Raw genomic sequence first — 25,937 nt, forward strand, 5'->3', positions numbered from 1 at the left:
CTGACTGACTCTGTCCCCTGTAGTCTCACTTGTTGTCTATATTATTTTCTCTGTTCATCTATCTTTTTGTGTGAAATTTTCTAGGCTCTTCCTCTTCTCATTATTTTGAAATTTTATTGTGGCTTCAGCTTAAGCCTTCTTAATCTGAAAACTTGTATTGTTCAGTCTGGGTAAATATTCTGAAAGATTTCTTTGAGAATATTCTCCTCTATATCTTATATCTTCCCCCTTTTCCGGACCTCTGTCAATCAAACATTAGTTCTTTTAGAGTAATGTTGTGCTATTAATATCACAGTTTTAATTTCCTTGAATTCTTTGTTGTTTTACTATTATTTTATTTATTTTTTTAGTATGACTCATGTTCAGTAGATAGACTATCACTGAATCTCCAGTGTTTACATATCAGTGTTCTTGTCTTTGATTTGTGGTGGTATCTCTCTTCTTCCTCGTAAGGAACTAGACTTCTAGTTGTCTACTGCACTAGGGAGGAACAGTCACCTTCAATTTCCGGGCTGTAAAATAATAATAATGTCAACCTTATTGGGTTGTCGTGAGGGTTAAATTCAGATAATATACTTACAGCACTTAATAAGTGTTTGTCCCAAGAAATGTGTACCTATTATTGCTATTATTGTATCTATTATTGTTTTTGTTACGTGAATTTATTATTTTTGTTGTTGGGAATACTAGTGAAAGGGAATGAGTGAGAAAGAAAGAGTTGAAAGGGGGCAATAAAAGAATTGATTAGTATTGACGGCTCAGTGAAGGTTGGAGATGATAAATTTATACTAAACCTTATCTGTACTGGCCTGTGTGAAAAAGTAGAGAAAGCAATACCTGATTTATTGAGATTGAGGTTTGTATAGGCTGGTAAGGCAGAAGGGCAAGAGTGCCAGGAAGGTTAGTTCACATATCACCCATGAGCTTGTGTTGGATACAACAGAAGAGGATAGAAACATTAATGCATTTATAGAATGTACATTTCCTTACTTATGAAATAATAGGATAGATTATCTGCTGAGAATGATAGAGGGAGGAGATGGTAGAGTAGGAACGTGAGAAGAGGTGGGGAAAGGTTTAAAATAGCTCTTTTAAAAATGGGAGAGAGAACTATGACAAGCCATTGTTTTAAGCCCTATTCAGGGAAATTACTAATTTTTATTACCAGGAAGTTAATACTTTTTGTTATCTGGAAGTTTGTTTTGTTTTTAAATCTTATTTTTGTTTTACTTTAACGTCATGATGTGCTGTTGGCTACTGAGGAGTTTGAGGTAATTTCCTTCTGTCAGACTTAGGAATGTTTACAAGGTAATGAGAATGTTTAGAGCAGTTAGGGGAATTGTTCTTGGCTATTAACATGAATTATTAAGTAATAGCCTACATATATATGTATCCCATGTATTTTATCAGTTGGGCTTCCACAGTCTACTAGACTAGAAGAATCTTATGACTATTTGTTTTTTTAATAAGTAGATATGAGATGCTTTAGTAATTATTCTCTATCTACTTAAAATGTTTGACTTAGTTATCTTATGTCCTATGTTATTGTACGTCTCATTAACTATTAACAAATTCTCTCAAAAGTTTTTAATTGGTTGATTAGAAACATATGTGTATGCAGTGCCTTAAAACTCTAATATAATGAGTGATTTGATATCACAAAGGTTCAGTAAACTCTTAACTAATGAAAAGATAGAAAGTTATATCTGTACCATTGTGACTAATTTGAAAAATGTGTTATTTTAAAAATAATTCTTATTAATTGGATATAATTAATAAACTAAAATTGTTCTTAGATACCATTTCCATTAAATTTAGAAATATATAGCCATGTCTATTTAACATTTGGCCGTTTGTGCTTGAACATTCTCCACTAGTGAGAAATACCTATGGTGAGTGAATAGCTCAGTATGTTGCTAGAGCCAACCAGTTCTTACCATGATTGCTAAAAAGGAATTGCAGTGTTGATTTTTGAGACTTTGCTTGATTAGAGCTAAATGGTGAACAAGCTGTTAGACATGGACATCTAGCTACAGACTAGTTTTTAAAGTGTGCTTAATAGTGTTATTTCAGTGCATGATTTTTGCCTTTGAGAGACATGGGTTGGGAAATGACATGTATTAAGTCTTTTTTCTGGGCCAGGTCTCATGCTGGGTTCTTGAAATGCCTCCTGTTGTCTTCATTACAGTCCTACAAGGAGGCTGCTGTTATCTTCCCTCTTACTGATTTGCTCAAACTGAAAGATTATGGTGAAGTCTGAAAATAGCTGAATAATATTTATTCAGCATTCTTAAAAATAATTAACATTTAGTCCCAAGAACAAAAGCTGACAAAGAAAACATTTGGTTTAAACTTACTCAAAATGAGTAGCATTTTAGTTGTCTAAAAATTCATAACTGCCACTGTTAATTACTGTAGTATTTGTTATATTTTGCTGTGTATTTTAAAATGTAATGTTTACCAATTAGGTCTTTTGTAAGAAACTCCCCTTATTTTTTAACTTATTTCCAATTTATATTTGAGAAGCATGTAAATGTAATACAGTGTCCTTTTTTAATCCCTTACAAATTATCATTACTTTTTAATTTGTTGACTTAAGAGAGAGGTCACCCAAACTTAGAACCAAATAAGAGAGAGATCAGAAGGCAGACAGGTGAATTATTTTGTGGCAGCTTTATTACTTATTACATAATACCAATACAGTTGATACTGGAGAATGTGGCTTGGGTCTGTGCAACAAAGGACTTGCTGAATTCAGCCCTGAAATAGTCATGTTTACTTACCCAGTCGCTGGCAGAACTGGACAGTGGCAAGCCACAGCCAGAGCAGATGAGAATGCATATTCTCATGAGGCAGGCAAAGCCCAAAAGGAGAGGACGGGACTGAGTTAGGCATTCTGTTCTTCTCAGACTCTCATCTGATGGTCCTTCATAGAAACAAAAAGAGCATAAGATAAATATTTCCCTAATCATTTATATTAATTGATAAGAAATCTTAACTGATTTACCATATGAAATAATGCAATTACATCTTCATTGTTAATTTTTTAACATTGTTATTTATAGCAAATTATTTTAGGACTAATGATGGTCCATAGTCTGACTTAATTTTAGATATAACACATATTTAGGAAACAAAAGCCTCCATTTTTAAAAACTTTATAAACATTCCAACCTCTCTTTTATTAGTCATATTTAATATATTTTTATTGAATAGCACTATTCAGTAACAAGTTTATATTGAGCCTTTATGAATGCCATTAGATAACACCATTAATTTGCTTTCCCTGAGAGCCAAAAATATTTGGTTGAAGAGGTGCCAGGAAATCTTCTGAAATCTATTTAGGTGGATATTAAAAATGATTATTTTAAAAATAAGTCAAACCATGCTATTTTTCTCTAAAGATGAACACTATGCACAGTTTAGTGATAGGGTTCATGCACAGTTGAGAAAAATATAGTACTAGTGATTAAGAGCCTGGCTTGGAATCAGATAGATGTAGTTTTAAATTCTGTCTGTATTACCTCCTGTTTTAAGTTCTCTAACTCTTAATTTTCTTAACTGTAAAATGAGGCTACTAGTAGAACCTATTCTGTAGGATTTTATGAGACTTAAGTGACACCAAGTTCTTGAATAGTGCTACGCAGATTTTAAATGGGTATTATATGGTAATTGTTGTTATTTCCAGTGAATTTGCAAGAAGGCATTTTTGTTCTTCATTACTTTTTTTTAATCTATTATGAATTTCACATATCTATTCTAGAATCAGCCCTTTTGAGTTGAATGTGTTACCAGTTCTCTTGCCCAACTTTCTTCCTCTGCAGAACCAGAAATTTTTTGTCGTTGTTTGTTTGAGACCAAGTCTGTCTCTGTTGTTGCTCAGGCTGGAGTGCCGTGGTACCATCTTGGCTCACTGCAACCTCCACCTCCCAGGTTCAAGCTATTCTTATGCCTCAGCCTCCCAAGTGGCTGGGACTATAGGCATGTGCCACCACACTCAGCTAATTGTTATATTTTTAGTAGACATGGGGTTTCACCATGTTGGCCAGGCTGGTCTCAACTCCTGACTTCAGGTGATCTACCCACCTCAACCTCCCAAAGTGCTGGGATTAAAGGCATGAGCCACCATACCTGGCCTAGAACTGGAAAAATTTGACAAGTAGTCAGTACTCCCTGAGAGTGAGAAGTAGAATCTACACCTTCTGACACCCAGCTTCATGCTGCATCCTCTTTGGCAAACATTTATGTAAATGATGGAAGCATTGTATAGTTTTAAGAAATACCACTACTTGTTGAAAGTAGTGAACACATACATAATATTTTTAGATTCAGTTGTTGAAGTCAATCACAAAAACTACACTATTTTCTTTGCTACCTTATCCATTCAGTATTACCTACAATGTCAGATTCATGCTTTAGTTCTTCTATCCCTCCAACCTTATCTTGTACCATTTTTCCTCTTATACAAAATGCCCCAGCTTTATCAGCCTCATTTTCATTCCTCTACACCCCAGAATCAATCTCACTTTGAGGTCTTTGCACAGCTCTGATCTCACTGCCTGCAACCCTCTTTCCTTGTCTCTTTGGATTGTAACTTTTCCTCATTAGTCAGTGTCATCCTTTGGCACCAGTGTCGCTTCTTCAGAGAGACCTTTCCTGACAACCTTCTTCCCACCCCAGGCATTCTCTTTCAGCTACCCTGTTTTACTTTCTTCATAATACTATCTTTAAATAATTTTAATTTTAAAATCAACTTATTTACCACTGGTCTTCTGTGCTAAAATGTCCTGTGTTTCATGAGCACAGGAATCATATTTGTTTTATTTACCTTTGTATTCAGGACCCTTTGAACATTGCCTGGCACATATACTAGGAAGTCAATAAATATTTGTGAGAGAATAAACCTTATTTAAGAAGCAGTGCTTGTTCATTTCAGATTAGCAAATATGACATAGTCTTTTTCTGTAGTACTGATTTTGGGTTGGTAAATTCAAGCCAGTTTTATTTATCTTGTCAGAACATTTCTTAGAGGAAATAAAGCAGTAAACATCAGGATTTGTGTAAAAAGTTACTGGCATTTTCGACAACATATTATTTACCCAGCATGAAGACTGGTTGAATAATTATATCCTTAACAACTGTTCAAGAAATGAGCTATTGGTTCTGTTTAGTTGTCCTAATAACTATTAGCAATAAAATACCTCATACTAATTCTTAGGAGCAAAATATACATTGATACACCCTGAGTAATAGGAATATTATAAACACCTCCATTAAAAAACCATGTACTCAGCCGGGAGAGTTGGCTCACGCCTGTAATCCCAGCACTTTGGGAGGCCGAGATGAGCAGATCACCTGAGGCCAGGAGTTCGAGACCAGCCTGGCCAACATGGTGAAACCCCATCTCTACTAAAAATACAAAAAAAATTAGCCGGGTGTGGTGTTGGGTGCCTGTAATCCCAGCTACTCAGGAAGCTGAGGCAGGAGAATCACTTGAAACCAGGAGGCAGAGGTTGTAGTGAGCCGAGATTGTGCCATTGCACCACTCCAGCCTGGGCAACAAGAACAAAAACTCTGTCTCAACAACAATAACAAAAGGCTATTTACTCATCTCTGAGCACAGGTGGAATGGCTATTCAAAGATGTGTCATTATTACGTTTCTCAATTTTTATCAATCTTCAGTTTGTTAAAGAATAGAGGTTTCTGGCCGGGCACAGTGGCTCATGCCTGTATTCCCAGCACTCTGGGAGGCCGTCATGGGCAGATCAGTTGAGCCCAGGAGTTCAAGACCAGCCTGTACAGCATGGCGAAATTCCTATCTCTACAAAAAATACAAAAATCAGCTGAGTGTGGTGGCGGGCACCTGTAGTCATAGCTACTCAGGAGGCTGAGGTGGGAGGATCACCTGAGCTCAGGAGGTTGAGATAGCAGTGAACCATGATTGTGCCACTGCACTCCAGCCTGAATGACAGAGTAAGACCCTATCTCAAAAAAAAAAAGGGGGGGGGTTATTTAACAGGTAACATGGATTATTTAACAAGTAATATAGATTAATTCTAAGCACACAACATTTATCAAAATCTCAGGAAAAACATGTGTTGAGGAAGTATTGAAAAGTACAGTTTATTTTTTGAGATTTTGAGATTATTACAAATTATTCATTTGTCAAACTATTGAACAGACTAGGTGTCTGGAAAAAACGATACCCTTGTAGAATTTATTTATTGTTTTAGCATTTTCAACTTAATTTGAGGGAGGTTATAAGAAACATGTAAGAAACACATTTTCTATTAGAAGGATATTACATTGTTTGTTATATCCTTTTATTGGGATCTTTGGAAGGAATTGTTTATATTATGCAGTAATCCCTCCTTATTCCTGGTTTTGCTTTTCATGGTTTTGGTCATCTGTGGTCTGAAAATATTAAGTGGAAAATTACAGAAACAAACAATTCATAAGTTTGAAATCTGACACCATTCAGCTCCATCCCTCCCGGGATGTGAATTATTCCTTTGTCCAGTGTATCCATGATTTATGGGCCACCTGCCCAATAGTCACTTAGTAGCAGCCTCAGTTATGAGACCTATTGTCCTGGTATCAAGCTGCTTGTTTTCAAGAAACTCTATTTTCCTTAATAATGGCCCCAAAGTGCAAAAGTTATGGGGTTGGCCACTTGTGTATGCCAGAGAGAAGTCCTTCCTTTAAGTGAAAAGGTAAAAGTTCTTGACTTAATAAGGAAAGACCAAAAACTGTGTGCTGAGGTTTTTGAGATCTATAATAAGAAGGAATCTTGTATTTGTGAAATTGTGAATAGCATATTATTACAATTTTTTTACTTTATTATTAGTTATTGTTGCCAGTCTCTTACTGTGCCTAATTTATTACTTAAACTTTATCACAGGTATGTATTATAGTAAAAAATACGGTGTTTACGGGGTTTGGTACTATCCGTGGTTTCAGGCATCCAGTGGGGTCTTAGAACTTACCTCTCACAGATAAGGGGGGACTAGTGTAATATGAGGAATAGAACTACTTCCTTAAATATATATATTTTTTCATGCTAAGGGCATTGTGAATGATGTGATTGATCAGGTTTTCTCTTCCGTATCTTTGAGCCAAAATTTGTAACCAATACATGGAAAATATAGAGGTCTTTCTGGTCTTAGATTTTTATTTAGTTTTCTTTTCCAGTCCATCTCCCTAGCTGGGTCTTTTATTTGCATGTTTGTTTTGTTTTCCTTTTTAATTTTAGTTTATGTTCTCATGTTCTCCTTCAGTGCTCCCTGAATGTTCTCTAGAATTTGATTGTGAGGGCAGTCAGCATATAAATAAACAACCATATTTAGGGAGCATTACTATAAAAGGCAGAGTGCTGGCTTGGGAGAATATGAAGTTGAGTAAATTATTTTTTCTCCTTTTGTAGTGACATTTCAATAGGTAATAATATAAATTACTGTGTAATGACTGTTAAAAGGGAGAGATACTATAATAGCCTTAGAATATAGAGAATTTCCTTTCAGCTATAAAGAATATTCTTTAAAATAATACCTCAGGATATATCTAGTTATATACCCATTAAAATACCATTTCTTTTCTTATGATGGTCTGTCCAGGTTTCATTTTCTCAAATTCTCTTTGCTGAACTCATACCCATTTATTTTTAAAAATTATTTATTTTAGGCAGGGTATAGTGGCTCACACCTGTAATCCCAGCACTTAGGGAGGCAGAGGCAGGAGGATAGCTTGAGCCCAGGAGTTCAAGACCTGTCTGGGCAATATAGCAAGAACCAGTTCTCCAAAAAAAAAAACAAAACAAAAAAAAAGATAAATAAAATTAAAAATAAGAATTATTTATTCTAAAGCTCATTTATTTTAAAATTTGTGTAAAAACAAGTTTGTTTCATGACCCTCCCATTTATTTTCTTTTTTCTAGTTTTTTTGGTAACAGCCTTGTTTTGTAAATTATTGTGATTAGAATGAAGAAATTCTGAGACATGAAATGAGTTTAGTGAATTCTGACGTCAGCCTGGGATTTAGCATTAGAGCTGCTTTTCACCATCCAGTGTGCTTGTACTCCATCAAAGATCCTTTATAACTTTTCTCTAAATTCTCAAATTAGCTTTCCTCAGAAAAATGTTGGCTGGATGTGGTGGCTCACGCCTGTAATCCCAGCACTTTGGGAGGCTGAGGCAGGCGGATCACCAGAGGTCAGGAGTTCAAGACTAGCCAGGCCAACATGGTGAAACCCCATCTCTACTAAAAATACAGAAATTAGCCAGGCGTGATGGCATGCGCCTGTAGTCCCAGCTACTTGGCAGGCTGAGGCAGAAGAATAGCTTGAACCCAGGAGGCAGAGGTTGCAGTGAGCCAAAATCGTGCCGCTGCACTCCAGCCTAGGCGACAGAGTGAGAATCCGTCCCCCCCCAAAAAAAAGAAACGTTATAATTTCTAATGTTTTTCGTGAGATTGATTCAAATTTTATCAATAATGTCTATGGGTCTTAGATTTTATTTATTTAATCATTTCTTCAACAAATTTATATGTAAAAGGAAATGTGGCTAGACGTGATTTATTGAAAGAGTTGTATTTTCAACATATTAAGATTCAAAGTAACTGTGTAGGTAGACTTTTCTGGACTTGATTTTCAAGTCATACCACACTTCAAAATTCACAAAATAAAAAGAAAAATTTTTCAGTGCTTCATTAACAATGTCCTTTATTATCTACAGGTTTTTGGAAATGCTCCGCCAAATACAATGACAGAAAAATTTTCTGATCTTCTACAGTTCACAACACAAGTCTCACGACTAATGGTGACAGAAATTCGAAGGAGAGCATCAAACAAATCCACAGGTATTTTTACAGTAGCCAGCAAAAACTGATTTGTTTGAATGAACAAGCAGTTCTGTAAAAGTCCCGTTAAAATTAAATGGAAAACAGACCTTGTTCTCAGCACATTGAGTTCATTTACCCATTCCCTTTCCCTTTCTTAGAGTCACATTCTTTTCCTGGTTTCAGCATCTTCAACTCTCGAGTAGTTCTGCTCAAGGCTACTCTGCCTGGACCACTACCACTTCCACCCTAACCCTTTAAAATACTCTGTTTCCCTTTGAACAAAATACAAATTCCTCAGCATGAAATTTAAGGCAAAGCTATCATCTGGTCTTTTTTTTTTTTTTTTCAGCATACCCTGCTCTATTGCTTGTTTTCTTTTCTGTATTTCAACCAAATCCAGCTGTCTGTAGTCTTCAAACGTGTATACTCTTATTTTAATCATTTACTTAGAATGCTTCACTGAGGAAGGAGAATCTTTCCTCATTTCAATATGTCTAAATGTCAGCATGATTAAGTCATGCTTCCTTGATGAAATGCTTTTTGATTTCTTTAGGCAAAGAAAATTTTTTTCTGTTCTGAACTACTGTTTTTCTTCTCAACCTCCTGGGTGGTCATTGTGCATGTGTCTTGATCTTCCCAGTAGACCATAAGCTACTTAGGGGTCTCTGTGTCATCTGTAGTAGTTGCTCTCTAGGCCAGTGCACAGCTGCCATTTTAACATCACTATTCACATTGTCCTGGGATGCCTTTTCGTTTTTTGGGGGTGGATTCTGTTTTCCTGAATCCCTTAATTCCTAATTTTGGTAAAGCATATTTTCCAGCAGCTTTATAAAAAACGATACAGGGGAGTTATCAGGGTTTTGTTCTGCTTGTTGTTTTAGACATACCATGAGTTAAACATTTTTTGACTATTGCTGTGAAAAATGGGTTCTTTTCTTTTCAGTAAGTAAAGTGATACCTTTAGCCTGACAACCTTTCAGCTGCCAGGACTTAGAACAAATTCCACTACATCATACAGCATGATTATTATAGAAAAGGAAATGTATTTAATACAAAACCAAGGGTCAATAAGAGACAAGAAGACACATATCTACGACTCTCGTGATCTCACAGATACATGTGCTGGGGAGATGTGCTGAATACGCAGCTGTGGTTTACCTTTAAATGGAGAGATACTTCTGTCTCCTCCTCTCCATCCCCCATTGTTCTCCATTCCTAAAGGACAAGCTCAAGAGTAATCTTGTTAGTAAAGAGACATTTAAACTGCCTATGACTTAGGCCATTGAATACTTGTTAGATATTTATAGGAGTTGTTTGAGAATGCTAGCTGTGTAATCCACGAGGTCCTCTTAGCAGAGATTAGAAGCTACCAATTGCTTGGGAAAGTTGACCATGGGTTGAGATGGTCAGTGGTGGGTGTCTTAGCTCTGTCCTTCCATGCAGCCCAGGATGAGCACTCAGGGTCATTTTGGAAAATCTTGCAGCTTGCATTATTATCAGTCATCCTTTAAGTAAGTATCAGGTTATGTGTGGGAAATCATTTTGTCTCAGAATTTAAAAAATTTTCTTTTATAATTTAGGCTCTTACATTGTTATTGAGAAATCGAAAGCTACGTAGATTCTTGATTTTTTTTTCCTCTGTGACCTATTTTTTTTTTTCTAGAAGCTTTTAAGATCCTCTCTTTGTCCCTGCTTTTCTAAAATTTCATAATAACATGACTTGTGGTAGACCTATTTTTATACATGTGCTGGGTACTCATTGAACTCTTTCAGTCTGGTTATTCATATCCTTTAATTTCGGCAAAGTTTCATGAATTGTTTAATGATATCCTTCTCTGTTTTCTCCTTCTAGTTAGATGACCTCTTAGACTGTTCCTCTCATTTTCTTATCTTTCTTCTCATTTTCTATCTTTGTGTTTTGACTACTTGCTAAGAGAACTCCTCAATTTTATCATCTCTCTTCTATAGAGTTTTTTTTTTCATTTGTGACATTATATTTTTCTCATTTTAAAAAATATTTTTCATTTCTAAGTGTTCTTTCTTAACTGCTTTCTATTATTTTGGGGCTGCATTTTCTTCTCATCTTTCTGGGGTTTTTGTTTTTGTTTTTGTTTTGAGACGGAGTCTCACTCTGGCCCCCAGGCTGGAGTGCAGTGGCGCGATCTCAGCTCACTGCAACCTCCACCTCCTGGGTTCAATCGATTCTCCTGCCTCAGCCTCCTGGGTAGCTGGGACTACAGGCATGTGCCACCACGCCTGGCTAATTTTTTTTTTTTTTTTTTTTTTAGTAGAGATGGGGTTTCACCGTGTTAGCCAGGATGGTCTCGATCTCCTGACCTCATGATCCGCCCGCCTCAGCCTCCCAAAGTGCTGGGATTACAGGCGTGAGCCACTGCGCCCGGCGGTTTCTTGTTTTTCTTTCAGATTTTTGTCTCCATAAATAATCTGTTTCTTTCAGGTTTAATAAAAAGGTTTTTTTTTTATCAATTTGTTTTTGTCTTTGTCTTTTATGTTAGAGAATGTCCGTACATGTCTCACCCTTGATCATCTGCTCTTACATAAGAATGGAGCATTAAAAAGCTTTTTAATTGTGTGTGAAGCTTGCAGCTGTGGGCTGCAACATAAGATGATCTTGCTAGGCTGTTTTTTTGGTGATCTTTTTCCTAAACCAAGCAGGTGCTCAGAGAATTGTCCAGTCTCTGCTTGGAAGATATATGCCTGACTCAGCATTTTGGAAGCAAAGTAGGGGAAAGGTTTGGGGACCTCAAGGTTTAGTATATAAGCTTTTATTTTACCTTTGTATGTCCACATGGTGCCTTGTGCCCCTCAATCCGTACTCCCTCTCTTACTCTTTTCAGTGAACAAACAAACCTCTGGTCTAGGGCCCACATAGTATTAGGGACCTTGGGTCTAACTGCTCTTGAACATATTTTCCACCAGTCCTTCTCTGTGTAGTTCCTTATTTACTTCTGCTTCCAAAGGTGCGTTGTGCCACCCATTCCTGAGCCTCTCAGGGGTTCTTTGGTAGTTTGATTGCTTTTCCACTTTTCCTGAATTACTTCAAGATTCTAGGGTTTGCTAATCAGTAACCGTGAATCTCTCTGCTATTTTAATATCCAAAATTTCATTGCTTTCACTTATTCTGTTCTTGTTCTTAAAAGTTTATACCTTTTAAAAATCCTTTTACAAGCATTTTAATGGATGTATTCATCCATTTTCACAGTACTGTGAGGAAATACCCACGCTGATGAAATTAGGTATCCCCATTCTTTCTTGAATGACATACTAGATTAGGAAAAAATTCCTAAAACTTATTTATACTTGCCTCTGTTACTATATTTTTAAATACCTAATCTGCATGTTTGTAGAAAGATATTTTGCTACACTGGAGATTTGTTTTCCTAACTCCCTTTATGATTTTACATCCACAGGGCAATTTTTTAGATGTAATGAAAGATGTCTTAAATCAAGTAGAAGATGTCTCATTGTTAATTACAGTAAGAATTACACAAGTATTTTTTTTAACTTTTAAGTTTAAAATAATCGTAGACTCTTAGGAAATTTCAAAAATAGTAGCTAGGATCATGTGCCCTTCATCCACTTTTCCTCATTGATGACATCTTATTAACTAGGGATTTTTTAAGATACATTTTTTTTATATTGTGTAATTTCACATAATTTTTAGTTTTAAGCTTGTGAAATTCATTAACCTTTGAATCCTATGATATTCAATTTATTTTGTGTGTTACTTCCTCATGAAAGATCTTTCCTAAGTACCGTATCTCAAATAGGTCTTCTATCCTGTGTCCCCACACCCATTAGTATCTATTCAGTCACATTGTATGTTAACCTTCATAGCTTTGTTATCATCTGAAAGTATTTTATTTACTTATTTAATTTTATTGTCTGTTGTGTTCACCCGTGTATTACTAGCACCTAAATTTTTACTGATTTTGGACATAGGATTTCTCTGCCTTTTTTTTTTTTTAAATGCTTTGAGAATCGGAGTAGAGTTAGAAGGGCCAGCCTTCCTGATTTTTAGGAGAGAAGAACATAATTCTGGAGTGTCTCCTCAGTTAGCCTTACCCTGGCTATGGGAATCCTTGTTTTTTTTCTTTCGTTTTTAGTTTAGAACATTGGAAGATTCTTTTGGTCAGTGTTGTTATCAAAAATACATTCATGGAGACTTTGTGACCTATTGATTTTTCTAGTAAAAAGTTCTAGATTTTTCAGGGCCTAAGTATATCCTAAATCATCCAACTCTTAATATTTCATCTTTATTTTTTATTTACTTATTTTTATTGTGCTTAAAAAAACACTTAATATGGGATCTACCCTCTTAACCAATTTTTAAGTGTGCAGTACAGACTGTTAACTATACATACCGCGCTGTACAGCAGATCTCTAGAGCTTTTTGTGTCTTACATGACTGAAACTATACCCATTGAACAGCAACTCCTCATTTCCCCCTCTCCTCAGCCCCTGGCCATCAACCACCATTCTGCTTTCTTCTTCTGTAAATTGGACTACTTTAGATAGCTCATATAACCTTTTATTTTATAGGAGGTTATCATTGAAAAGAATTTTGTCATAATTTACATTCACACACTTTTTCTACAAAAAAACAGGTGAAGTGAACCTTTTATTATTCCTTTGAAGGTTGGCTGTGTTTGTTGTTCACCAGAACAAGATTATTCTTCCAGTATCCCTCTGAATTTGCTATGGAAGACTTGTTATTTTGGGTGTTACCTAATCAGCACCCACAGACACAGCCTTTTTTTATCAGATTACTTGAGATATGGGCTGTAGATATCTCAGTAGGAAACAAGCTTATATGCAGTTCTGTTGTTTACATCTATCTGAAGTTTGTGAAAATGGAAACCTTTTAGGGAATATCAAGTTGCAAAATGGATACATGGATGATTTGTTATAAGTTTAGGTCAAGTCACAGTCTCCTTGTCTCCCTTAATTCTTTCTTGGTCCTTTGCCTCCATGTGGCTTTTGCTGGAAGTAAGTAGTGACTCAGTTAATTTGACAAAAACATAATGTTGTGGCCAGATTGTATAGAGGGTGTATCTTAAGATTTTTCCCCATCTCTTCTAGTTAGCTCAGCCAGTTCTAATTCTGCTTAAGTTTAAGGGCACATGGTCAATTTATATCAGCAAAGCAGAAAATTCCTACCTGCATAAAGTAGTATCTTTAGTTTATTATTAATGTTTTTCTACATGCTAGGTGCCACTGTTAAACCTAGTAGTGCAATCCCCAATATGGGCAGCAATCCAGCAATGGAGAGACTGGATGATGTTGACCCCAGTACTCTTGTGGTGGGATTAGTGGAATTTAGTGAATCCCTACTTAGACAACCCAGCCTTTTTTTTTAAACAGAAAAACAGTGTGCCCTGCTGTCCCCCAAGGATTTCAAAGCCACAACACCTTCAGGTAATTTCATTCCCAAGATGTGGTTATATATTGTCAAATGAAAAGAAGCATGGAAGCTGTGAGTTCTAATATTGTTTTTCTGACTAACTTGTGGAATTTTTTTTTGGAGGGGGCAAGGGTGTTTAGGGCTTCGTGTCTTCATTAATTAAATAAGTGTAATAATACCATTAATGTGACTCACCATCATTGTGAAGCATAAATTTGAAAATGGCATACGCTTTAAATGGACTTTGCAAAGGAAAACTTGTATTTCACTTATTAACATGTTTTGCATTCTGGTTGTTCTGAATGCTAATTGAATTCATTTGTTTACTCTCAGTGTAGGCTGAGAAATTGCATTTAAGATTGTCTGCATTCTTTACTTATTTAATGAAATCCTGGGCTTTATGAACTTCATTTCTGTGTTTTTCATTCTAACTATATGTATTGAAATGCAGTGTGAAAGATAAAGCTTGAATCAAATGATTGACAACTCTAAAGATAGGTTAATATTAATATATTCTTTCATTAACTCTTAAAAACTTAAGTTAAATCGTTTATATTTGAATTTGTTAAATATTATTGAAATTAAAAGATCCAGTATGTTTCTGACTAGTAGTGGGCATTTTTTACCCAAAGTTTTAAGAAACCGTTTGATTTATGGAGGTTTTATTTAAAATTCCTTGCTAATATACATAATTTTTTAAGATAGCACTAAATGCTATATACTTTTAAAATGAGCTGCTTACCTCATTTAAAATAAAACGTGAGGCTGGGCACAGTAGCTCACACCCAGGTACAAGTAATCCCAGTAGTTTGGGAAACCAAGACAGGAGGATCACTTGAATTCAGGAGTTTGAGACCAGCCTGGGCAACACAGCGATACTCTGTCTCTACAAAAAAATTTTGTTTTTATTAGCCAGGCATGGTGGTGCATACTGTTAGTCCCAGCTACATGGGGGACTGAGGCGGAGGGATTGCTTGAGTTGAGGAGATTGAGACTGCAGTAAGCCGTGATCGTGCACTCCAGCCTGAACAATAGAGTGAGACCTTGTCTCAGAAAAATAATAAAATAAAAAGTGGGAGATGCCTTTGAAATATTCTTAATGACACATATTGAAATTGGTAGGTGAAAATAAAAGTTATTTTTTTTACAGTGATACTGTTATGCTATTCTTTACAAAATAGTAAAATATATTTGTTATGTAAAGATAGTTTGTTTTGTCGATGGAGTTTGGAATCTCCCTGTATCATTCAACCTCAGCCCTATCCAGATCTCTTTCACTGACTAGCTATGTGATTGTAGGCAAATTACTTATGTTCTGCATTTCTCAACTTATACTATTGTAAGGGATATATTAGTAGAAAATAACTCACAGGGTTCTTGTAAAGGTTAAATGAGTTAAACCCACAAGTACTTAACACAATGCTTGATATATAGTTAAGACTCAATAAAAAGAATCTGTTTTTAAAATATTCGTGCTAAAATGTTCCCTCAAATGGAAGTTTACAAAGATGAAACTTTGCCCAGCCCAGAATCATGTGTAAGTCTTGTATTCAGTTATCTAATAAAACACTTTTATTTTATGTTAAATTGAAGAAAAAATACATCTAAGATAACCTAAATCTTATTTTCTACTTTCTACTTCTTTATGAAGTGTGTTAAGTATACATTAGTTTTTTGTTTTGTTTTGTTTTTGAGACAGAGTCTCGCTCTGTTGCCTAGGCTGGAGTGCAGTGGTGTGATCTCTGCTCACTGCACCCTCCGCCTCTGGGTTCAAGTAATTCTCCTGCCTCAGTCTCCCAAGTAGCTGGGACTACAGGTGCCCACCACCACACTCGGCTAATTTTTTGTATTTTTAGTAGAGACGGGGTTTCACTGTGTTAGTGGCCAAGATGGCCTCGATCTCCTGACCTTGGTGGCGTGAGCCACCAAGTATATGTTAGTTTTTACCCAGTTAGTTCCTAGTGAACAAATTAGACTTACTTCTTTTTTTTTTTGAGACAGAGTCTCACTCTGTTGCCCAGGCTGGAGTGCAGTGGCGTGATCTTGGCTCACAGCAACCTCCACCTCCTGGGTACAAGTGATTCTCCTGCCTCAGCCTCCCAAGTAGCTGGGATTACAGGCTCATGACACCACACCCGCCTGATTTTTGTATTTTTAGTAGAGATGGGGTTTCTCCATGTTGGCCAGGCTGGTCTCGAACTCCTGACCTCAGGTGATCTGCCCGCCTTGGCCTCCCAAAGTGCTGGGATTACAGGTATGAGCCACCATGCCCTGCCAAATTGGACTTCTTTTCTGACAATTTTAACTCCTATCATATGTTACTATAAAAATTGGCAAACCATGCTGATGAAATTAGATACATATTTAGAGACTTCTCCATTTACTCTTCTCTCTAATAAGAAATATAATCAACTAAATTTACTTTTGAAGATTCTTCCAAGTCTGCAGTTCTGTGATTGGCTGTCTTATGTATTTCACGTTTCTCTCTTCCTACTCTCAGCTGCTCAAGTTATTCCTCTGTGTATTACTTAGGAAACCTCTTATTTCCCTCTCACCATTCTCCTTAGCCTTCCAGTCTGTCATACACATTACTACTAGATTAATAGTCTTAGTATAATCCTTTCATCATCTCCTTTGCTCAAGAAACTGCATTTGCTCCCTCTTGCCCAGAAAATCAAATACAGCCAGTAGCTTACCCTCCTTCATAATTAGGCATCTCTATTTTTTAAATCACTACTGTTGGTATTAGACTGCACTTCTCAACAGTGCTCTTCTATAATGTTAAGAAAGTGTTATCACAGTTCTTTGTCTTGATCTGTATGTGTCAGGCTCATTCCTCTAGCCACTCTTGTTTTATTGCTGTGCTCTTATTTTCTCTGCACCCTTAATCACTCCTACTTCCTGGACAAACATGTGCTTGTTTTCCAGGTAGTTTTAGGTAAAATTTCACCTCTTCCATGACTTTTTGATTAGCTCCTGTCATAACTTTCCCTGAAATATATAGGTTGGCTTTTACATTTCTGTATTAATGATATAAAGGTTTATGAATACCATTAAAACATTGCTATTTTTAAAGTTTTTCTATATGTAATAGTGCTGATATAATTATGTGCTTAGTAAATTTTCATTTCCTTGGTAGGTTTTAAAGAAGAACCTCTTTATATGTGACTTTTCCCCCACTTAATGGCTTTCCCTTTGGTTTTATAGAGGCTGCAAGTCGGGCCATAGTTCAGTTCCTGGAGATCAATCAGAGTGAAGAAGCCAGTAGAGGCTGGATGCTTCTAACGACAATTAATTTGTTAGCTTCCTCTGGTCAGGTAAGTTCTTAGTTTTCATGTTTGATAACTCAGCGTCTTTATTTTATAGCCTCTCTTGTGATTTTATTATTAAATTCATCATTATATCCAAATGAGATACTATGATAATCATTTGTATTCTTCTAACTTTTTAAAAACATTATTTCATGCTTCTCATAACATCTCTGCGAGGAGTTTGATGTTCAATGCATTTTACTCATAAGGAAACGCATGGCTTAGCGCAGTGTTTTCCATCTCGATATGTTGTAACACACATAGGACATAACCATTTGTGGCTGGGCTCAGAGGCTCACACCTGTAATTGCAGCACTTTGAGAGGTCAAGGTGGGAAGATTGCTTGAGCCCGGAAATTCGAGACCAGTCTGGGCAACATAGAGAGACCCCAATCTCTTTAAAAAAAAAAAAAAAATTAGCTGAGCATGGTGGCCTGCACCTGAAGTCCCAGCTGTTCAGAGGCTGAGGCAAGAGGATTGCTTGAGCCTGGGAGGTTGAGGCTGCAGTGAGCCATAATCACACCACTCCAGCCTGGGTGACAGAGTGAGACCCTGTCTCTAAAAAAAAAATTATTTTAATGATACCATTTGTAGAGCATTCTGGGCAAACAGATGGACTATTTCTGGCTGGTGGCAAGTAGCTCAGGAGCTCTGGGTCCATCAGGCCCAGCCCAGCACTTTTGTCACTGATGTTAGGGAAACTCTCGCTCAGGAAAAATAAAAAAATCACTCTTTATCTAAGGTCACTCAGCTTATAAAGAACAAATGACATGGAAAATAGTTTTAAATTTTAATGGGAAATAAGGAAACATTGACATTTTTAGGATAATATATATTTTCTTCTCATTTGATTTATTCTGGAGATTGCTTTTTATTTCCTCCAAATCAGCTGTAATTATCTGTCATGAAATATGTTGCATGTGCTCATTAATGAGCTATTTGGATACCTGATTTTTGGCCTTTCATGTTTTGGGGATGAAAGAGATTAATTCAGCCTTCTAAAATCCAGAGTATAATTACCTACCAAAGTCAGTACCAATCTTGGGAATGTCTGTTGTCTAAGTTACAGTGGACTTTCAAACACTCTCATCATGTAATAATGGACCTACTTAACTGTAACATAATTGTACCATGTGACTGGCCACAGCAGATACAGTGCATACGTCTTGGTAACCATATCCTGAAACCTGTCAGTAACCCAAAGTAATTATCTCTTAGAATTTTGTCCTCGGAATGATCTGTTTTCTTTTTATTTGTTTGCTGTGTTTTTTCTCTCTTTTTTTTTCTTTCTTTTTTTGAGGTGGAGTCTTGCTCTGTCACCCAGCCTGGAGTGGAGTGCAATGGTGCGACCTCGGCTCACTGCAACCTCCGCCTCCCAGATTCAAGCGATTCTCTTGCCTCAGCCTCCCGAGTAGCTGGGATTACAGGCGCATGCCACCACACCCAGCTAATTTTTGTATTTTTGGTAGAGACGGGGTTTCACCATGTTGGCCAGGCTGGTCCCGAACTCCTGACCTCAGGTGATCCACCTGCCTTGGCCTCCCAAAGTGCTGGGATTACAGGCGTGAGCCACTGTGCCTGGCCCTCTTTTTTTTTTTTTTTTTTTTTTTTTTTTTTAACTCAGGGAATTAGTGTAACCAACCTGTCCTGGTGTTCCTGGGATTTTCCAGGTTTTAGGATAGGAAGGCCTGCATCTCAGGATACTGCACAGTCTCAGGCAAATGGAGAGGGTTGGTTATTGTAAGTAATCTTCAAATGGTCCCAGAGTAGACAGACCATTGTTTTCATGTATCTGACTCTACTGGATGAGTAACAAAATCTCAATTCTGTTTGCTGTTGATGGTAGCTGTAAATGTATGTATGTTACTATACCAAAATTTGGTTTAGAATAGCATATGTTTATTTGCTATTAAAACTTTATATAATTTAAATATTTACTATTGATATTTAATATAAGTAATATTAACTTTTAATACAGTTTTCTACATTTATTCATATTTTCTATAAAAACCTAATCACTTAAAAAATTACAAGTTTAGATGCCAAGTTATACTTTAAATCTATCTACAATAAATGAAAATGAAACATCATACCACTTTGCTTAGTGGCCAGCTAAACCTAGTAATAATCTATCTGGAAATAGATACATTTAAAAAGCAAATTCATTGTTATGTTTGGAGCTACCTTGTTTGAGTGCCATTTTCTGCTGGTAGCAGCGATACACAGAGATGACCAAAACATGGTCCTGACTCAATGTGTAGATGTAAGAGATGAAGCAGAAAAAGGTAGTACCATAATATTTAATAATGGGGCATATATAGTGCTATTGAAAATAGAAATGTGAGAGTTAAACATTTTGAAAGTGAGGGTAGAAGGAAAGATGAGGAGTTCAGTAAACTTTGAGACATAGCAGATGTTTAAACTGAACATTAAATGTATGGTAACATAAGTGTTAAGAAATAATCGTAGATGAATAGAACAAAAGGTTTAGAGTATTTGAGACAAGAAATGGTATGTTGGGTATGTAGAAAGGGGCCACATCTTGCCAGGGATAGTCTTGAAGCTTTCTCTTCATCACCCTGCTACTGCATTAGTTCCGGCCCCATCTCTCGTGTGGTTTGGGGGGTTAGTTTCCCAGTTACCCTTTCCTTCTGGCTCTGTATATTTAATTTATGATCTGTATTACCACCAGCTAATTTTCTGAAATCTAGCTCTTTTACTTTTTGTTTGTAACACTTCACTGGGTCATCACTGCCAAGAGAATAAAATGTGAGACTATTTTCATAAGTCATTGAGCATACACACTTTGTAAGCCAGTTAGCCAGCTGTCTGACCTAAAGCAGGGTATGTAAGTGATGAACCTCAGTTGCTTCATTTGTGAAATAAGGATCATTTTACAAATGAAGTCATGGGGTTGACTTAAGGAATAGGTGAGATGATGTATGTAAAGTGCTTATTAGCCTTATGCCTCTTATATAGTAAACAGTAATTCAAGGTTAGCCATTATTATTGTGGCTCGTCAGGAGTCAGCATTTTTGGAATCTGTGTTTCTTCAAAAATACTGTACCATATGGCCTAACCTCCTATGTATCTTCCAGGTGATCTTTCCCTTTTTATTTTAATTCCTTATCCTTTTTAATGCCATTCCTGGCAGTGTTAGTCAATCCCTTTTATATTAGCCTGTATATACTACCATTGTTAGACTGAAGTCTTAAGAGATTAAGTCATAGTTACTTAGGACTCTAATAATTCCAGTCGACTGTGGTCTTTTGAAGGACAGAGATGCTTCGTCTTTGCATGCCCAGCTCCCAGCACACAGCCTGACATTCCCTGGACACTCAATAAATGTTTTCTGAGAAAGTAAACTAACTAATCAACAGATTATACCAGTCTGTTGATCTCTAGTGCAGTTGAACTTTTTGTTCCAAACTGCACCATGGAAAATTTTGATAAATATTATATCATACTTAACAATGTTGAAATACGTACTGTAAGAAGGTCTAGAGTTTCTCCTCTGGATATCTTTGAAAATAATATAGAGATGTATTTGTGTCAGTGATGGCTTTATCACTCAAGTGTCTTTCCAGCCTCAAAAATCTACAATAAGAATAAAGATAAAAATAATAGTAAAGCAGCAATGAATATACAATTTAGTGCTTAATGTATCTTTGTATGTATTATCTTACATAACTCCCATGATAGCCATGAGAAGGGTGTATCATTCTATCTATTTTTATAAGAAAGGCAAGTGAATCTCAGGAGAATTAAGTAGTTTGCTGAAGTTCGTAGTTATTAAGTGTCTGTTTTTCTAAATTCTAAAGCTTATGCTTCCGAAACATGCTGCTTTTTAATAAATAAATATTAAATTTAATTGATAATTTACTATATAACAAAATCTCACTATTTGATTAAAGCAAAATTGTTCAGATGCATAGTTGTATATTTCTTCACTTGGAGTCATTTTTAAATTCTTACATGCATTTTAAAAAGTTACCTTTATATATAATTTTCGGGTTAACATTTGTGAATTATTTGGCTGTACCAATTATAGTTGTGTCTATCTATTCACTTATTTATTGGCTTGTTTTCCAGAAAACCGTGGACTGCATGACAACAATGTCAGTGCCTTCCACCCTGGTTAAATGTTTATATCTGTTTTTTGACCTTCCACATGTGCCTGAGGCAGTTGGAGGTGCACAGAATGAGCTACCTTTAGCAGAACGTCGAGGACTACTCCAGAAAGTTTTTGTACAGGTATGAAAGGTGCTATTGCCTACCTCCACCCTATTTAAAGGGAAGTGGGTATACTTCCTAAATAGATGTTTTACATATTCCATTTTTTAACTCATATTTCATTTTATTTATGATAGTATGACTTTATCTCATATAATTGTCACATTTTTTGAATCTGCAGAAATAATATTGAAATATTCTTTTCAGGAATATTTGAGTGAAGCATTAGCAAGTTTGTTTCTCTGAACAGATCCAGCCATTGAGATTACTTTTGATATATCGGAATGTCTCTAAAATGAACTAAGCAAGGAAAACTTGAAAATGATATAAAGATTTGGATAATATTTCTTATAATGTCTCAAAATTCTATCTAGTTGCTGTTTATATACAGGAAGTCCCCAGCCTATAAATATTTCACTTGTAAAGACAGTTTACTTTGGTGGTGGCTGCCTCCTCCTCTGCCCTGCCTGTAAGGCTCTTCTTTCCCACTGTTAGCACTGTTCTTTTAATAGCATTGTGGGTTAACAAATGTGTGATAGACCTTTATTAGCTAGCCCAGGAATATAGTCATCATGTATGATATCCTTTCTTGGCAGAAAATTGTCAAAACAAGCAAACAAACATATAGAATATAATCTGTCCATTGGTCTAATACAGTATTAAAAAAACAACATTTGACACAAAAAGACAAATACTGCGTGATTCCACTTATATAATATATCTAAAGTAGTCATACAGGTGGAACAGAAAGTAGAATACTGGTGGCTAGGAACTAAGGGAAAGAAGAAAAGGGAATTATTTTTCTATAGGAGTAGAGTTTCAGTTTTGCAAGATGAAGTTCTGTTGCACAACAGTGTACATATAGTTAACATTACTGTACCACACTCTTAAAACAGTTAAGATGGTAAATTTTACATGTTTTTTTAACCCAATCAACAGTTAAAAACAACAACATGTTTAGATCTAGTTCTCAAAAGCAAAGTCATCTAAGATGCAGATTTCGCACCTGTAAAATGAAAATGATATCTACCTAAAAGGTTTTTTGAGGCTTAAATGACATAATATGTAAAGGTACGATTTTCAGCTTAGCACATAGTAGATAGGAAGGAGAAGTAACTGTGATTACTGCCACTGCCACCATCACCACTACTGAGAGTAGGAAGAGAATAGAGAGAACAGTGGATTGGGGTAGAAAAGATAGAGCTGTATAGAGTAATGATTGCAGGCTCACCTCATGTCACTGGGCTCTTTACTGTAAGGATGACTCTGTTTGGTAGAGCTGCTAGTGATGAAAGGACAGGAGAGAGTGAGACCAAGACAGTTTTAGAAAGTAAATGAATGGGATTATCAAGTAAAATACTAAATCAGTATGTTTATTGAACACTTGATCTGTTAGACACTTTTGTGCTTGTGGTTAACATTTCTCATCTCACATCTCAATTTGCAAGATAACCCCACGACTTCAGAGCTTTTGTTTTTCCCCAAAATGATTATGTAAGCAAATGGCAGGAATAGGATTAGAACTCAGATCTATCTGATTCCTGAATTAGATTGGCTAAGAAAAGCAATGGGAATAAATGAAGGAGTAAATCGCATAGGAATTATAGCTGCTTGAAGATATTGCTGATGAATGTGGTGGGTTAATCTTTGCTGATTAGAATAGCAGCCTCATTTCAATAAACCCCTTTTAAAGAACTAATGCCTTAGGTAATAAATGGAATCTGCATTTTATACTTTTAATACCTACATAAGCATAGCAAAGTTTTTTAAAAAATTATTTCTATTTGAAAACCAGGTGCTGACTTTCGATCATGTGGGAGTCACTTTAGCATACTAAAGTCATTGAATATTAAGGCCAAAAGGGACTCAAAAGATAATTTAAATCAAACTCCTCATTTACAGTTGTGGAAACTAATATTCTGGTTTATGATCCATAGTAGGCAAGTGACAGTGATAAAAACCTAGCTCTCCCAACTCCTAGTTCACTGCTGCTTTTAGTGTATCACTTTCTTTGTTTTAGTTCCTCATCGCAGGCTAATGTTTTCATCATTGTGTCTAGGAAACCAATTGACACGAACTTATTAAATGTTTTAAAATAGATGCAATCCCTACGTTTGTATTATGTGACAGATGGTTTCCTGGGACTTTAGTATTTGGTAATGCTTCATGCAGGCATTCAGTTTTTTTGTTGTTGTTGATGTGGCCAGTTATTGCTCTGCCACACTTTGTTGGACTTTTGTAACAGAGTTCTTACAAATATAAGTGGTTAGTGTAGAGGCAGAAGAGGAATGAGAAATTTTTTTTGGAGAGAATTTTGGTCTGTCTCCCAGGCTGGAGTGTGGTGGTGCAATCTTGGCTCACTGCAACCTCTGCCTCTTGGGTTCAAGCGATTTTTGTGCCTCAGCCACCCAAGTAGCTGGGATTACAAGCTGTGCCACCATGCCTGGCTAGTTTTTTTGTGTGTTTTTAGTAGAGATGAGGTTTCACCATGTTGGCCAGGTTGGTCTCGAACTCCTGGGCTCAAGTGATCCTCCCGCCTCAGCCTCCCAAAGTGCTGGGATTACAGGCGTGAGCCACCACACCCAGCCAGGAATGAGAAATTGACTTTACAGTTTTCTGTTCTGTAAAAATGAAAGGATCGTACTAGATTATTTGTAGGAATCCTTCTGCCTATAAAGATGAACCAGTTATCTTATAAGTCAACAAATTCAAGAAATCCTTGCATCCAGTTTGAGAACAGTGATTTGATTTGTAAAAAAGTATTTTATTATTTGTGGGTTTGTTTTCTATGTACCAAATTGGAAAACTGGCATTTGTCTCGCTAATCACATAAGGCAGTGTCAGAACCAACAACAACTATAATCAGTAATACTCCCCTCTGAGAATACACTTTTTTGTTGCATTTAACTGTCTGTATTCACATATGGTAAAAGATGATGACATATTACACATATTAATGGACATTAGGTATCCAGCAGTTTCTCCAGGCATTTGGTGGGAAGGGTACCATATTTACTGATTTTATAAATATTTTATTGTTTTTATGAATTCTTAAACCTTTTTTTCCTTTCTGATACTTGGCAGCTATGAATTAGAAAGCTTTTATATCTAAGCAAGTTTTTGCATTTGAGGGCAATAGGAAAAGGAAGGCCTAGTTTTCTCAGATAAAATGTGATATTTCAGCTACCTCTCTCTATTGAGCTTCGCTTCTCTTCTGTTCTCTTCTGTTCTCTTTTCTTTTCTTTTCTTTTTCTCTTTTGAGACAAGGTCTCACTCTGTCATCTAGACTGAAGTGCAGTGGCATGATCACAGCTCACTGCAGCCTCGACCTCCCGGGCTCAGGTGATCTTCTCATTTCAGCCTCCTGAGTAACTTGCCACCATGCCTAGCTAATTTTTTATAGAGATGGAGTTTTACCATGTTGCCCAGGCTGGTCTCAAACTCCTGGACTCAAGTAATTTGCCTACCTTGGGCCTCCCAAAGTGCTAGGATTACAGGCGTGAGCCACCACACCTGGCTGCTATTTTCCACTGATGCTGAAATACCAAAATTTCATGAAGTGCTCTTTTTCAAGAGAATAAAATGATGTCATGAGTTATAGTTATTTCATTCATACTATATATTTAAAAAAATATTTAGATGAGAAAATTTAGCAAAGAGAAGAAAAGTTAACTTTTCCTAACCTGAACTGGTATTAGAAGGAAGAGCCCATTGAGGGCAGAAACCATTGCTGAATTCCCAAGTGGCAGGCTCTTAATGGTGTGTGCTCTTGTGTAGTATGTATTCTGCAAATCACAGTTAAAGAATAAGTTCTCATTCCAGTACTTGAGAAGTCTTGAGTCTTCTTTGAAAGCCAGACTTTAGGTTTTTGGCAACTAGATTTAAAATACTCTGAAATGAAGATTATTTATACTCTAATATCCTCTATTACTTGTATAGAAAATTGAAACAATTTCAAAATATCTTTGCTTTTAAAGATCTATTTTTACTTCCTTTTTTTTCTAAAACTGTCCTTTTTAGAGAAGAAAATTACATTTCGCCAGTGGCAAACTAAAAATTAAAGAACTAAGTTAGAAAAATAAAATGTTGACTTGGAAAAGCAATGCTATTTTATCTTGTTTCAAGCCACAGTA

The 25,937-nt window shown here is 36.2% G+C and overlaps 1 protein-coding gene across 8 annotated transcripts in view; it reads left to right on the forward strand.

Annotated features, from left to right (window-relative positions):
- Nucleotides 1–25,937, forward strand: part of WDFY3 (WD repeat and FYVE domain containing 3) — a 296,015-nt gene that overhangs the window by 107,474 nt on the left and 162,604 nt on the right. For all 8 annotated transcript variants that reach the window (XM_055111312.2, XM_034958524.3, XM_034958529.3 and 5 more), the window contains 3 exons: nucleotides 8,731–8,854; nucleotides 17,469–17,578; nucleotides 21,664–21,825. In XM_055111312.2, coding sequence (XP_054967287.2) covers nucleotides 8,731–8,854; nucleotides 17,469–17,578; nucleotides 21,664–21,825 — 396 coding nt within the window. The remainder of the gene's footprint in view (nucleotides 1–8,730; nucleotides 8,855–17,468; nucleotides 17,579–21,663; nucleotides 21,826–25,937) is intronic.

The sequence above is a fragment of the Pan paniscus genome, chromosome 3, assembly GCF_029289425.2.
Source record: "Pan paniscus chromosome 3, NHGRI_mPanPan1-v2.0_pri, whole genome shotgun sequence".
NCBI lineage: Eukaryota > Metazoa > Chordata > Mammalia > Primates > Hominidae > Pan > Pan paniscus.